Source organism: Narcine bancroftii, chromosome 9, assembly GCF_036971445.1.
Source record: "Narcine bancroftii isolate sNarBan1 chromosome 9, sNarBan1.hap1, whole genome shotgun sequence".
Taxonomy (NCBI): Eukaryota; Metazoa; Chordata; class Chondrichthyes; order Torpediniformes; family Narcinidae; genus Narcine; species Narcine bancroftii.
Window position 1 is genome coordinate 97,031,594 of NC_091477.1, and position 15,982 is coordinate 97,047,575.

Below are 15,982 nucleotides of genomic sequence, written 5' to 3' on the forward strand. Positions count from 1 at the left end.
GTTCGCTTCCGGTGACGCCCGCTCAGAATAACAAACATGGCCGCGCTGAGCGTGTTGCGAACCGCGGTCGCTTTTCTGGCTCGGCGGCCTCCCGTTCAACTGCAGCACCTGGCTGAGAATACCCTGCTTCGCCCCCTCCCTGGATCCCATGGTACGGCTAACTTTCAGCGTGTTCTTCTTCAGTGCACGACCTCTAACTGTTCTGGGATTGACCTTGTAGAGAGGGGGGTGGGGGTAGATGAGACTCGGAGGAAACTCGGCACTGATCGCAAATGTTTACCTGTGAAGGCTTAGAAGTCGATCAAAGTAGAATCAGGGATAATGCAGGAGGGAGGAACAGAGCTGTCGTTTCAGGTGGTCGGCTCTTCGGAAGAAAGGTCACTCGCCGACTTGTGCATTAATGCTTATTTCCCTCTTCACAGGGCCCTCCATCTCGGTGCTTCCAGTTCTCAGTAATTCGCTTTTCTGATCGGTGCACTGTTCAGAATTTGTAGGGTTGGTTCACGAGCATCAAAGGAGTGATGGAAAGCAAAAATGATTAGGTTGAATAAGTGAAAGAGAATAATGAATGAACTGGGAAACACTGCTGATTTTTTAAAAGAGAAAATATAAACAGATCCAGCAATGACTTCCATGAAAAGAGAAGCTATTAGTTGGAAATGCAACTAATGTTGTAATTCATCTTAATATGTTGTAAGAGGTTGGCATAAATGGTGCATGAGACTTGCTATATTAAAAATACACTAGTAATAGACAGGGTTCAAGATTCCATTTATTGTCATGTGCACAAAAATCTTTGTCTGATGAAGGCCTGCAAAGAAGCACTATTAATACAGTGCCACTAACAAAAAAGATAAAGTAAAGCAACAGAGAATCCCTGCAGGGGCATTAATGTCACCAAAACCAAGGAGCTGATTGTCGACTTCAGGAAAGGAAAGCCAGAGGTATACAATCCAGTGATCGTTGGTGGCTCAGAGATGGAGAGGGTGAAAAAATTTAGGTTCTTGGGAGTCACTATTTCAGAGGATCTTTTCTGGATCTGTCACCCCAATAGCATCGTGAAGAAAGCACACAAGTGTCTATACTTAGGAGTTTGTGGAGGTTTGGTATGACACCAGAAACCCTGACAAATTTTTACAGAGGTATTGTGGAAAGTGTGCTGACCAGCTGCATCACGGTCTGGTATGGGGACACCAATACCCTGAGCGTAAAGCTCTCCAAAAGGTAGTCGACACAGCCCAGGCCATCACTGGCAAAACACTCCCCACTATTGAGTACACCTACAGGGAACATTGCTGTCAGAGAACAGCAGCAATCATCAAAGACCCACACCACCCAGCACATACTCTGTTCTCGCTGCTGCCATCAGGAAAGACTTGCACCATCATGTTCAGGAACAGCTGCTAACCCTTTACCATCAATGACAAAGTCAGTCAGAGACTCATTTAAGGATTCTTACTCATGCACTTTATTAATCAATTTTCTTCATTCTCTCTGTATTGCACAGTTTGTTTATATTCATTATCTGTTTACAGTTCTTTTATTTGTTTACACTGTATACAGTTTATTTTTGCACTACCAATTAGGGATAATTCTGCAGGAAGAAGGAATCTCAGGGTTGTATGTGATGTCATGTCTATACAAAAATGCCTTTGGATCCCAATGCCTCCTCTGATTGCTGTCGCCTCGTGCACCCTCACTGCATGGCCTCCCATCCAGCAGTGGAAACCCAAGGAGGAGACATCCCAGCTGCTGAGCTCTGAATTGGAACCTGGTCTGTTGCTGTGGTTTCCTACTCTGCAGAATGTTTTAATTATTTTGAGTGTTAAGCAAGCACATTTCATTCAAGAACCTCTTGAATATGTGGAACAAACCACATTTGCAGGATGACTCCTTAAGACAGCACTTGAGTATTTTTAATTCTTTTGAGTATTTCTATCTTTAGTTATTTACTACCTAATTTTTTTTTCCAGAAAGCTGATATTGTAACCTTTCTCCAAAGCCAGATCAACATATTCAGCTCCATTGATTGTATTGGCCACACACATCCTTAATTTGGGCTGCATGTCAGACACTTTTCTAACCTGCCTTCACAGCCATGGAAACATGAGCATTACTTTTTTATTGGCTGATAATTAAATTACAGTATTTCATTTGAAGTACAGTACCCTCCATTATATTTTGGAACAAAGATGGAATTTTTCCTTTTTGTCCCTGTGCTCCACAGTTTTAAATTTGTAATGATTAAAGTGCATGTTCCAGATTTTATTCAAGGAAATTTGTGTACATTTTGGTTTGACCATGTAGAAATTACAGCACTTTTTAATACATAGTCCCCCCATTTCAGGGCACCATAATATTTAGGACAGAGCAATATTAAAGTAGCTATGTTTAAAACTTTGTTACATATCCCTTGCTTGCAATGATTGCTTGAAGTCTGTGATTCATAGACATCACCAGGTGCTGTGCATCTTTGGTATGTCTCTTCTGCAGCCATCTTCAGCTCCTGCTTGTTTTGGGAGCTTGACTCTTTAAGTTTTCATTTCAGCATATGGAAGGCATGCTTAATTGGATTTAGATCGGTTTACTGACTAGGCCATTCAAGGTTTTTCCAAATTTTAAGCTTTGAAAAACTCTTGTTGCATTAGCAGTATATTTTGGATCATTGTCTTGCAGGAGGATGAAGTGCCATCCAATGAGTTTGGAGGGATTTGTTTGAACTTGATCAGATGTTTCTATACACCTCAGAATTCATTTTGCTACCGCCATCAGCAGTTACAGTATCATTGAAGATGACTCTGCCAGTAGCTGTGGCAGCCATACATGCCCAGGCCATAACACCTCCAACACCATGTTTCACAGATGAAGTGGTATGCTTTGGATCTTAGGCAGTTCCTTTTCGGCTCCATACTTTGCTCTAGGCATCACTCTGATACAGGTTAATCTTGGACTCATCTGTCCACAAGATCTTTTTGCAAAATTCTGCAGGCTCTTTTAAATACTTCTTTGCAAACTGTAATCTGGCCATCCTGGTCTGTGGCTAAACTAGTGGTTTGTATCTTGCAGTGTAGCCTCTATACTACTGTTCATCAATTCTTCTGCAGACAGTAGTCATTGACACGTCCACATCTGTCTCCTGAAGCATGTTTCTGATCTTTTGGACAGGTGTTTGTGGATTTTTCTTCATTATGATGAGTTCTTCTGACATCAGCAGTGGAGGTCTTCCTTGACCCTTTGCAATTACTCAGCTCACAGTACACTCTTTCTTGATGATGCTCCAAACACTTTATTTTGATAATCCTAAGGTTTGGGCAATGTGTTTATTCTTGTTTTTCAGCTTTATAATGGCATCTTTGACTTTCATTGGCACAACTCTGGACCTTGTGTTGAAAAATGGCAAATACAGACTCCAAAGATTATCAAAAGCTTAGAAGCAACCCCAAATCTCGATACCTGCAGCAATGAACCAATTAAGCATACCTGAGGTCTCTGACTGCCTTTCGGTAGACAAAAATCAAAGAATTTCATGTAAGGAAAAATTGCATCTTTGTCACAAATGCCTGAGAAGCCAAATGTCCCAAACATTATGGTGCCCTGAAATTTCTAATTGATCAAGCCAAGATATATACAAATAACCTTGAATAAAATTTGGAATGGGCACTTTAATCACATGTGAATTGTTTGATTACAAATTGAAAACTGGAGCACAAGGCCAAAGAAAAAAGATGTCTTTGTCCCAACATTATGGAGGGCTGGATTGCTAATTGTCTATAACCTTTTGCATCTTTTTTTCTATTACCTGCACTATGTACAAGAACTGGGTGTGTAAATTCTCTTCTTTCTTCTTTGGCTTGGCTTCGCGGACGAAGATTTATGGAGGGGGTAAAATGTCCACGTCAGCTGCAGGCTCGTTTGTGGCTGACAAGTCCGATGCGGGACAGGCAGACACGGTTGCAGGGGAAAATTGGTTGGTTGGTGTTGGGTTTTTCCTCTTTTGTCTTTTGTCAGTGAGGTGGGCTCTGCGGTCTTCTTCAAAGGAGGTTGCTGCCCGCCGAACTGTGAGGCGCCAAGATGCACGGTTTGAGGCGATATCAGCCCACTGGCGGTGGTCAATGTGGCAGGCACCAAGAGATTTCTTTAGGCAGTCCTTGTCTCTTTTTCAGTTTCCCCACGGAAAAATAGTTGCTTTAATTTTCTGGGGCTGAATAAAATGTTAACATCCATTTTAAGAGCTGAGAAGATTCATTTTTCCTTCTGAACAATTTTTCAGTTTGTGTTGGACAATTGTGGTTTGTTCTTTGACAGTAATATTGATTCAAGAAAATTTGCCCCACCTCCCAATAAAATTATGACTGATTCGGACCATTAAATTTGCTTTTCCTCCCAATCATCGTATCCCTTAGTTTTTTTAAGGTCAAAAAATTCAGTTTAGCATTGTACAGATTCAGCCACTATGGGTCTGCATATGAACTACTTAATGGTTCACTGAACAATTTGCTTCTGAGATGCGTGTTTTTATCGCTTTAAAGTATTTGCATTGTTTTCAGTTGTGGTTCGCCATGGTAGTCAGGGGAAGAAGATGTTTGTCATCAAGGCCAGCCAGTATTACGATCGTCGTTTTTTGCGTCTCTTGGTATGTATGAAAGTCTTGTCTGAAATTTGTTAAATCCATGATTGTGAAAATTTATTTGATTAGAGAATTGATTAATTTTTGTTGGGCCAAGTTGTCACTTCGAGGGAAAGAAAAGCCTTATTGTTAATTGTCCATGCAAATATAATGAATATCCAAAGAACACAAGCTTAGCAGCAGGTAACAAGTATTTTTATGAAATCGCTTTAAGCTTACTTTGGACCTGTCAATCCCATGATCGGAGCATATATTAATGCAGAATATTTATTCAATTTTCACTCAGTTCTTGGAATAATTTTCTTTATTAATTAGAATTCTCACTTCTGCAAGTACAATTTGTTTTAACAAGCCCCTGATTTCTGTGCTCTTTTAATTCTGGCTCTGTTTGTTCCTCAATATTTATTGATTGGTGTAGGCTATATTCTGGAATTTTTTACTTCACTTCCTTTCTCCCCCTCCAAAATGCTCCTTTAAATAGACTTCTTTGACTGAGCTTTTGAACACGTGTTAATAATTTTAAAGTAGTTATGAAGAGCTTTTTTTTACGGTAAAGGCACTATTTAACATTGTTTAAATTGGTGAGTTGTGTTTAATGCCTTCAATTAAGAACAAAGTGCCTAGATAGATGTATGCTCCCTTCTGCCTGTGAGAATTTCATTCCATTGCAATTAGTTACTTGGCAGCTTATTCCATCATTTAGTTCAGGGGTGGCCAAACCACGGCTCATGTGGCTCGTTGATGTGTAATGTGCAGCTCGAGGACATATATTGGCTGGAGGAGAATCCAGCACTCCTGAAGTCACTCTAGGACACTCCAAATTCCTATAGCCAGACCAGGGGGTGGAGGAGGGTTCCAGGATGGTCACAGTCTGTGATGTATGACAAGGAGAGGGAAGAGGGAGTAGGAATGTCCCCTGCAGAGCGAGCAGCACACGGTGGAGTCAAGTTCTCACTTTGGCCAAGCCGTACCATAGCAGAGCATCGCCAATGTGGGGTGTGGTTGCGGAGGATGGGAAGCCAGGGCTGGGCTAGTAGGGCTCCAATGAAGCATGGCCTGCCCCAGAGGCAGGTATCTTTCCAAGGCAGGCACTCTGGCAAGATGACAGAGATAGGAGGAGAGGGTCCCTAATGAGGACCTCATGCAGGTGCCAAGCCAGGTCAGAACCTGGGCTGGCAGCAGCAGTGAAGGTCTTATTAGTTGCCCTGAGCAACTGTCAGAAATAGGAGCAGGAATCATCCATCTGGCCTGATGAGCCTGCTCCAACATTCAGTGAGATCATAGCTGATCTGGTCGTGGACCGAGCTCCGCCTTCCCCAGCACAATTCTACAATGCAAAAATCTATCTTACTGTATCTTAAATATATTTAATGAGGCGGGCTCTACTGCTTCCTTGAGCAGAAAATTCCACAGAAAATCAGTAGCAATTTGAAAATATTGGTATGTAAATCTGTACTTTTTGATTATTGAAACTATACAAATTAGCAGTGTAAAAACTCCTAATCGGGGGAATTACTGAACCCCACCGTGACCCAAGGAAAGGTCTCTTTGATTGATCCATTCCTGCATTTTGGAAGTAGGAGAATTGTTGCATCAGATTGTGACCAAAGGAAAAGTCACTTTGACCAGTACCTGGGTTTTGGAAGGATTGTGGAAGCTGTGCGTTTTGTTTACCTTACGCAAGGAAAAGGGGAGTTGAGACAACTGTTTGTACGAAAGGATATTTCTCTGGAAGAAACTTGACTAGGATTCATGAGATTTTTGGTAGTCCAGCCATTCAGTCCTTCGTGATTACTTCTGTGCATCTGTTTAAAAGTCTGCATTTTGACACAGGATTTCTAAGACTGAACTTTGAAATGACTTTCCAAAATGGTGCCTAAGCTGTAATGGTTTGGGTATTTTCCCCCCACCCCCTTACTAATGTGTTATTAGAAGTTATTAATAAAGTGTTTTAAAAATAAAAATATAACTCTTCCTTGGTGAATTTCCATTGCTGCTGGTCTGCGACATAACAAAGTGTATGTAATATTTTTTTTATGTCTTGCGGCTCTCAAACATCTGAAGTTTATTGTATGTGGCTCTTATGTTAAGCAAGTTTAGCCACCCCTGCTATAGATTGTTAAATTAAAACTGAAGTAAAATTGCATTTCTAATTCTCAATCTGTTCTGTTCCTCAAGAGATTCTATATTTTATTAACTGGATTACCGATGGCTGCATTAATTACTTTTGTGAATGTTTTTATTGGTAAGTAGTGTAATGGTAATCATAAATGGTACAAAACAAATTTTAAAAATAGTACTACAAGCTAATGTTGTCACATTGTAATTTCTTAAGACAAATTCACGCTGGGTCTTACCTTCAGTTAAAGTATGAAGTGGCTAAGCCAAATGTAATAAGACATATTTTTTATGTTATTAAATATTAAATGCATTTATTTTGATAGAGTTGAGAAACTCATTCATGTCCACCAAAGATTGATTATTTTTTTTCAATTTGTTTTTTTCCAAAAACATATATTTGTGCTGCATTTATTGGATTTCACAGGTGAAGCTGAGCTTGCAGAGATTCCTGAAGGTTATGTTCCAGAACACTGGGAATACCACAAGGTACAGTACACCTTAAGGAGGTGTGGTCATTCATGTTTGGAGTTATGGGAGATGACCAAGGCGTTAAATTAATATTTTTCATGGTAAAGATCGTGAATGCGAGGGAAATCGGGGAAGAGAGCAGTTGTATCCTGTAATGTATCCATATTACAAAAGATAATGTTTAGCATTTTTGAGGTGCATAAAGGTAGAGAAATCCTCAGGGCCTGACCAATATTTTGGGGAATAGAAAAAAAATGGCTGGTTCTTATCAGTAATTTTTTTGCCTTCCTTAGCCACGGTTTATTTAAGGGCTGCAAGGATGAGCCAGGGAACTATAGGTCTGTGAGCTTAACATCAAGAGAGGTTTCAAAAGATGGGATCGAACTGCATTTGGGAGGGAAAGGACATTAGGGATAGTCGGCATGAGAAATTGTCTCACAAATTTCATTGAACGTTGAAAATCTGGCCAAGAAGATTTGCAGTCAGGGTGGTAAATATTTGTCTACATAGATTATAAGGCTTTTGACAAGTTCCTGCTTTGTAGCCTGGTTCAAAGGTTAAGATCACATGGGATCTTGGGTGAGCTAGCAAATTAGATACAAAATTGTATTGGTGGAAGGAATTGGAGGATGGTGTTTTATTTCAGATTGGTGGCCTATTGTGCCACAGGGAGTAATGCTGGATGTCTGTCATATATATCAACTATTTGGATAAGAATGTAGGAGGCACAATAAAGAAGGTTGTCTAAAGTTAGAACAAGATCTAGGTTAACTGGGAATGTGGGAATTGAAATGGCAGATGGAATTTAATCAAGATAAGTGTGAAGTGAGGAGTTTTAGGAAGTTAAACCAGGGCAGGACTTGAACAATAAATGATGGTGAGGAGCATTGTAGAACAGAAAGAACTAGGGGTACAAACAAATAGTTCCCTGAAAGTAATAGCACATGTAGACAAAGTGCTGAAGAAGGCTTATGGCACACTTACCTTCATTGGATGGGGAATTGAGTACAAGAATTGGGACATTAATTTACAACTACATAGGATGTTGCTGAGACTTAAGCTGGGATATTGTTTCTAGTTCTGTAGGAAAGATGTGATTAAGCTAAGGAGGACATGGAAAAGATTCACAGGGAACTTCAAGGGCTGAGTTGTAATGGAAGATTCAGTAGGATGGATTAGTTTCCATGGAGTAAAGGAAATGAGGGGTAACCTTAGAGGTTTTCAAATCATAAAGTGCAGAGACAAGGTGAAGTGTGATGGTTGATTTCCCAAAGTATGGCAGTCTTAAAAATGCAGTTAAAGGTGAGAGTGGAAATATTTAAAGGGTCTTGAGTGTTACGTGAGATTTAAATCCAGTTCATTGGGTTCACAGAGAAGCAAGTCCAGACACAAGCTGACAAACAAGGAGTAACCTTTGTTGTACACACGGGGAAATCATAATGGGGAAGGCACAAAACAACACAATACTAAAAACTACATAGGCATTCACATTCGGATACAGCGATCTCCAATACAATGGCCGCCTACTCTTTCTTTGTTACACGCATGCAATAATATACGGTTACTAACACAATCTTGCAAGACAGGGACTTCAGCACACCCTCCTGGTTCCTTGTACCAGTGGTGAGGTTGGTGGGGGGGGGGGGGGCTCAACGCTAAGTATTGCCACACTATACTACATTTGTATAGACGTGCCCACCTTACCAATGACTCCTCCTGCAATGTCCACAATTTGCCACCTGGCGCAGAGCAGCTTTTGTAGTCAGGACCAAGGAGCAGCAAGAGTGTGCTTTTAATGTGTAGTAAGCTGGGGTGCCTGGCCCAGGTGATCAGTAAATGATTAAAAGTGGCCAATAGACCTCAGTGAGGTCTTAAAGAAGCCAGTGATCAGGTGTGTACTAATGGGTGGGCAGAGTCCCACCTTGATTGGCAGGTGATGCGACTTCCAACTAAATTCCAGACGGAGAGCTTGCGTGACCCTCTGCAATCCACCTTCCCACCAAGTTCCAGACGGAGAGGCCACATGACCCTCCACAATTCACATGACACTGAGGGATACAGAACATGGTGGGTATATGAAACAAGCAGCTAAATGGTGGTAGAGGTAGGTATAATTACAATTTTTAAAATGCATTTGGTCTGGGGTTCATGAATAGAACAGATTTAGTGGGATGTAGGCTGAATTCTGACAAATGTACTCACTCACGATGGCATTTTGGTCAGCGTGAACAAGTTGGGCTGAGCTGCCTGACTTTCTCGACATGCTCAGTCCTGATATGGAACCGAAATGACAGCCACCCTCTTGCCTCCACACATACTCTCTGACCCATTGAGTTCCTCAGTAGTTGGTTTATTACTTGTCTCTTGGGCCTCCTCTTTTCAGCCTATCTTTTGTGACACACAGCAAATTTAACATAAATCCCTTTGGCTCCATTCTCGAGTGCATAAATTGCAAAAAAAAATTGAGACTCCAGTTCCAGTCCCAATGGCATACAACTTGTTACTTCTTGTCAACATATATTTCCTGTTAGAAGGCCTTATCTTTTATCCATGCCCTGTCAGAATGAACTTACTTTCTTACTAGCTTGTTGGGACTTCTAAATTATCATATTTACAGTTATTCTTGTAACTTCCCATAGCCAGATTGATTTTAAATAATATTTCTGACCCACCTGAGAATTATAATATTTAATAATTTGATCGTTTAAGGACTCTTAAGTTTGCACTTCATTGATTTTTATTTCTTCTGTATTAGTCACTTTGTTTATATTTATTTATTTGTTTAAATGTGTATGTTGTGCTCTGTTTATTTTTGCACTACCACTCCCTCGCCTGCAGGAAAAAGAATCTTAGGCGTTGTATTTGATGCCATGTATGTACTCTGACAATAAATCTGAACTTTGAAAATATTTACAGTTCTGCTGTTTTATTCTTACAGCATCCCATAACCAGGTGGATTTTAAGAAATATTTATGACCCACCTGAGAAGGATTATGAGAAAATGATGGCCCTTATTTCAATTGAAGCTGAGAAAGCAGATCTGAGGTAAATTGGAGCAAATTTATAATAGCATTTCCATCTTTACTTCTGAGGGCATATATATTTCAAAATGTGTACTAAAATTAAAATCTTTGCATGTAATTAACTGCAGTGGTATTGTCAACCATCCACTTTCAAGTAAGTATAATTTTCAAGAAAGAATGTGATGAAAATTTATAGGCTTTGTCTTGACTGAAGTATCTAATTTAAATCTACTTTTGTAAATTCTGATTTTCCCTGGCCCAAGTGTATTACTTGACAAACTGCAGAATCCATACTAATTTTGATAAGAGTTTATTGATGTATATTTTATACAACTTGCATATGAATGAAGATTTTTGATTTCGGCAGCTGAAAGGGTACTTGGTTTAAAACAACTACAAAACACCCAAAAAACTACATTAGTATACTTGATTAAATTAAAAAGAGACTGTAAACATAAAAAATAGAAAATAAATAATAAGTTATTGTAGTGTATATAAAAAAAAAGACTTACTTCTTGTGGTATTGGAGTAGTCCAAGAGTAATGTGACAAGGGTAGGTTTCAAAGTCTGATACCTGTTGAAAGGGAACTGTTTTTGAACCTAGGGGTGCTATCTTCAGGCTCCTGTACTTTCTACCCAAAGGTTGCAGAAAGAATAGATTGTAACCATGGTAATGATGAAACAAAAGTAATGAAAAACTCTGCTATTTAGGATGTAAATAAAAGAGGAACAAACATAAAAGATTTGAAATGTGTGTTCATCTAAGAATATTCAAAGGCATTTTGCAGTAGATAAAGTAATTTTTTGAAATATCATTTAAGATACTGATTTGAGTGATAAGTATTAGCAAGAATACTAGAAATAATTAATCTGCTCTTAGAGCAGACCATGTCGATCTAAGACAGCAGACGAGATTTTATTGACACTTCCAAAGATCCTGCTAGCAACATTAGTAAAGAGCTTTGTACTTGAATCTTGGGCATGGGACTTGAAATTACAACTTCTGATTTTGGATAAATCACAGCTCCATGCTACATATAAGCTGCTGCTAGTTGATTTAATATTTTTACTCGACTTGGAAGAAGCAATTGGCTCCTGGACAATGAACAAAGAGAACCTGGAGGGACACAACGAGTAGTTAATATTTTGGGTTACAACCCTTTCTCCAGACTAAAGTCGTGAATAAGCCTGGCTTGTTCATGATTCTGGGTGACCAGGGATCAAAAATGGTTGGAATTGAAATAGTTTACTGTTTAAAACATACATAATGAATCTGATTGAAAACTGTTGACAGTGTATGCCTGTTTGTGTTTAATTATAGGCTTAAACAGCTTGAGGTTCGCCGGCTGATGAGAGAAAGAGGTGATGGTCCTTGGTATCAGTATGAAACATTGGATAAAAATTTGATTGATAATTCTCCAAAATCAAACCCAGATTTCTAAATGAACAAAAGATAATAAGATTACCATTATCAAGAATGAATGAAGAAATAGTTAAATTATCATGTTTGTGTTTGCATCATTTTGACAAATAAAATTTCTTATTCCAATCAAAACATGTTTGTTCTTTAAGTTACCATTCTTTTATTGCTATTCTCCCCTGATTTTTGACATTTCAATGATAGATTTATGGATGCAAATCTGCATTTAGTGACGAGAAAAAGATTGAAATGCCTCCTTATAGAGTCCTATAACACAAAAATCAGCCTTCTGCCAGAATGTCCATGCTGACCAAGTACACATCGTAATTTATCTCATTGCCAGTACTTGATCTGTAGATTTCTATATCTTGCCCTTGAAGTCCTTGTCCTGATAGTTTTTATTTAAAAAAATAAATGTAATTTATATTATCAAATATGTACAATAGAAATAAAGTTCAAAACTCTGTTATTTGTGTCCTATTCTGAATAGGATCATCCAGCCACAATATATTAGCTTGTAAGGAAATGTGGAATGATACCTGGACTTCAAGGATTCAGTGAAGGATTATATGAAGTAGGAGTATATTTCCTGAGAATATGGAAGATTTTAAAGGCAATTTAATAGAAAGTTTAAACAAATAGAGTCAGAGCAAATGGAGAGAAGCTATTTTTGCTGATTAGCTTCTCTGGGACCAAATAGTCAAAGGTTATAGCCAGGTATCTCAGGAATGGTATGGAAACATTAAAAAGTAGAATTTTAAAACCTCTGAAAATATCAATTGATATATCAATCAATCAATCGTTAACTTTAAATCTGGAATTGATAGATATATGACCCAATGTCAAATTCATGTTTTTAAAAAGTATCTTCTGTGTATACACAATCCAGCGAAACAGCACTTCTCCAGAGCATGATGCACACACATACATACATAATAATCACATATATCTATAGAGATGCAATTTAAAACAAATATATATAAATATTTGGGGATAGTTTACTCAGTTATAGGATACTGTTTATCAATCTCACAGCCTGTTGGAAGAAGCTGTTTCTCTTGATAGTGGGTCAAAGATGCTGTGTGCTCAATGGAAAGGGCCTTCTATAATTCTTTGAGCCCCTATTTAAGGAGTTCTCCTGCTAAATGCCATTAATCAAGGAAAGGGAGACACCGTGATCTTCTCAGTCCGAAGCTTTGCAGCAACCATGCCACACAATGATGCAGCCAGACAAGACAATCTCAATTGTGCTGGTAGCCTTGTTCTCAGCTCTTTAGGTTGTGTGTTAGAGGATGTAGAGGAAAGACTAGTACAGAAAATCAGGTCATTGAGCCTAATGAGTAATGAGAGGCTTAAAAAGTTCGAAAGGCCAATCTTGTTTCCATGTTTCTTTAAAGAAAAGAATGGAAGGAAGTAAATGAGTTAGATGAAATATGGACAGAATTTTCTTTGAGTCCATAAATACTGACGTGGAGCTGCTATGATGAACAGTATGTTTATGTTCTGTGGAACTAGGTAAATATCTGAAATGGAAAACTCATAAAAGTGAAATTGAAATATGAATGCTGTATATATTTATGTGATTGAATTTTTTGGACCACTTTTTGGGGCATTGGTAGAGCATTGGCTGATCAGCAGGGATCAGAGAATGGGAATAAAGGGATCCTATTCTGGTTGGCTACCGATTACCAGTGGTGTTCTTCAAAGGTCAATGTTGGGGCCACATCTTTTTACTTCCTTTGGTAATGATTTGGATTACAGAATAAATTGCTTTTCTGTCTGGGCACTCTCCAACAGGATGGCATTGACATCGACTTCTCTTGTTTCTGTTAGTCCCACCCCATCTTTCCCTGTATTTCCTTTCCTCTAGTCTGTCTCTTTCCCCTATCCCCTATCCCCTTTCCCCTTTCCCTCTATCTTCTTTCCCCAGCTCTGCTTCAGCAGAAGCCAAATCCACCCCTCCCCCAGTCACTTCTCACCTTTCCTCTCTCCTGCATTTGATTCTTATCCAATTTGCACCTTAGTACCCCTCCCCTTGCCCATTCTTCAATCTCCCCAGCCTTTTAATTCAGGCACCTGCCAGCTTTTTATGTGCACCTTGAAGAAGGACTCAGTACCAAAATGTTGGTTATATATCTTTATCTCCTATAGATTCTGTGAGTTCCTCCAGCATTTCTGTGTTTTTATCTCCTATAGATTCTGTGAGTTCCTCCAGCATTTCTGTGTTTTTACTGCAATCATAGCATCTGCAGACTTCTGTGTTTCACTCATGGCTAAGTTTGCAGATAATTAAAAAATATGTGGAAGGGCAGGTAGTGAGGAGGAAATGGAAAGGCTGCAAAGGGACAGATAGATTAGGAGAATGGGCAACGAAGTGGCAAATGAAATACAATGTTGGAAAGTGTACGGTCACGCACTTTAGTAGAAGGAGTAAAAGGGACAGTGATTATTTGGATGGGGAGAAAATTAAAAATTCGGAAATGCATAGGGTCATGAGAGTGGTCGTGCAGAATACCTAAAGGTTAACCTCCAGGTTGAGACAGTGGTGAAGAAGATGAATGCAGTCTTCATTCATATCTAGAGGGATAGGATACATGAGCAGGGATAGGATACATGAGCAGGGATATGATGTTGAGGTTTTATAAGGCATTCGTGAGACCTCACTTGGAGTACGGGGTACAGTTTTGGCCTTCTTATTTCAAAGGGAATGTGCCGGCATTGGAGAGGATTCAAACAAAATTGACAAGAATGATTTCTGGAATGAATGGATTAGCATTTGAGGAACATTTGACAGCTCTTGGACTGTATTCCTTGGAGTTCAGAAGAATGAGGGTGGACCTCATAGAAGCATTTTGAATGTTGGAAGGGCTGGAGAGAGTAGATGTGGCAAAGTTGCTTCCAATGGTAGAGTAGTCTCAGACAAATCGCACAACTTCAGGATTGAAAGGTCCCCATTTAAAACAGGAATGTGGAGGAATTTAGTTAGTGGTGAACCATTGGAATTTGCTTACAGGGGTGGCTGTGGAGGCCAAGTTGTTGGGTGTATTTAAAGCAATGATTGATAGTTATTTGAATAGTCAGGGTATCAAAAGATATGGCGAGAAGGGAGGTGAATGGGGTCGAGTGGGAGAATGGATCAGCTCTTGATGGAATGGTGGAGTGGACTCAATGGGCTAAATGGTTAACTTCTGCTCCTGTACCTTATGGTCTCATTAGGCAGTGGCCTTAGTACTGGTGAATCCTCATGCCTTTGAACAAATTATGGAAAGTACATTTCCTTTGAGCTGAAATATTTATTTCAGATTAAAAATAACTAGAATAGTCATCAATGTTTCCTCCTCAAATAATGTCAGGGTTTTACTGCCCTCTACTGTAATATGTATCACACTGCATCCCAAATACAGATTTTTAATTTTGTTTTAATTACACAAAATATAATTTATCTTAATAATTCTGTCTTTAATTCAAATATGTAATTTGATTGAACCCATAAAGAACATTGTTGTAAATACATCTTTTTATTCCATATGCTTATTGTTTCCAGTGATTTTGAAATTCAACTTTAAATTATTATTTTTAAAATATTTAGCCATACAACATGGTAACAGGCCATTTCGGCCCATGAGTCTCTGCTTCCCAATTAACCTACACCCCAGTACGTTTTGAATGGTGGGAAGAAACTGGAGCCCCCGGGGAAAACCCACACAGACACAGGGAGAACTTACAAACTCTGTACAGACAGCATGAGATTCAAACGCTGGTCCTGATCGCTGGCGCTGTAAAGGCATTATGTGAACTGCTACGCCAACCGTGCGGCCCAACGTGGTTATTTGGATTCAGCTTTGCCTATCCAATGTTTAAGGGTGGATTTTTTGTGAATTAAAGAAGCTTACCCATGATTGGGTTGTTAGAATTATGGCATGTTAACAACAAATATTTTATGTCCATTTGATTGAAGTGCATTGTACAATTAATTTAAGCTGTTTTCATACTTCAAACTTCTTCACCTTTTGCTGTCTTTTAAACTATGAGTGGGAATACTGAAATTTCTTGTCCATATGTATCCAAAGTGTATTACCAACTTTTTCGATGCAATGTTTATTCAAACTGTCCTGTCAAAAATGGCAACAAATTTGTTTCTGAGTCTGTTAACAGGATCATGATTTATTTTCTGTTCCATTTACAATCAACACTTTGGCATTTAATTGGATTATTTCTTCACAATCTGACTTAGATGTGCTAAAATCTCCAGATGCTTGGGATAAAGAATTGCAGAAACCTACTGCTGTCTGGAATCTCTGATTTAAGTGACAGGTCCCTTGA

General features: G+C 39.0%; 1 protein-coding gene across 3 annotated transcripts; it reads left to right on the forward strand.

Moving 5' to 3' along the window:
• Nucleotides 1-3: 3 nt before the first annotated feature.
• ndufb5 (NADH:ubiquinone oxidoreductase subunit B5) lies at nucleotides 4-11,794 on the forward strand. Of its 3 annotated transcripts, none has more exons than XM_069896983.1 (6): nucleotides 4-151; nucleotides 4,530-4,633; nucleotides 6,806-6,872; nucleotides 7,173-7,234; nucleotides 10,155-10,261; nucleotides 11,561-11,794. In XM_069896983.1, the coding sequence occupies exons 1-6, from the start codon at nucleotides 37-39 to the stop codon at nucleotides 11,679-11,681; spliced, it is 576 nt and encodes a 191-aa protein (XP_069753084.1). In that variant the 5' UTR covers nucleotides 4-36; the 3' UTR covers nucleotides 11,682-11,794. The 3 variants fall into 3 exon arrangements, with proteins under 3 accessions (XP_069753084.1, XP_069753085.1, XP_069753087.1); XM_069896984.1 differs by having other exon boundaries at nucleotides 6-151; nucleotides 4,548-4,633; XM_069896986.1 differs by lacking the exon at nucleotides 4-151 and adding an exon at nucleotides 3,338-3,528 and having other exon boundaries at nucleotides 4,548-4,633.
• Nucleotides 11,795-15,982: the final 4,188 nt, after the last annotated feature.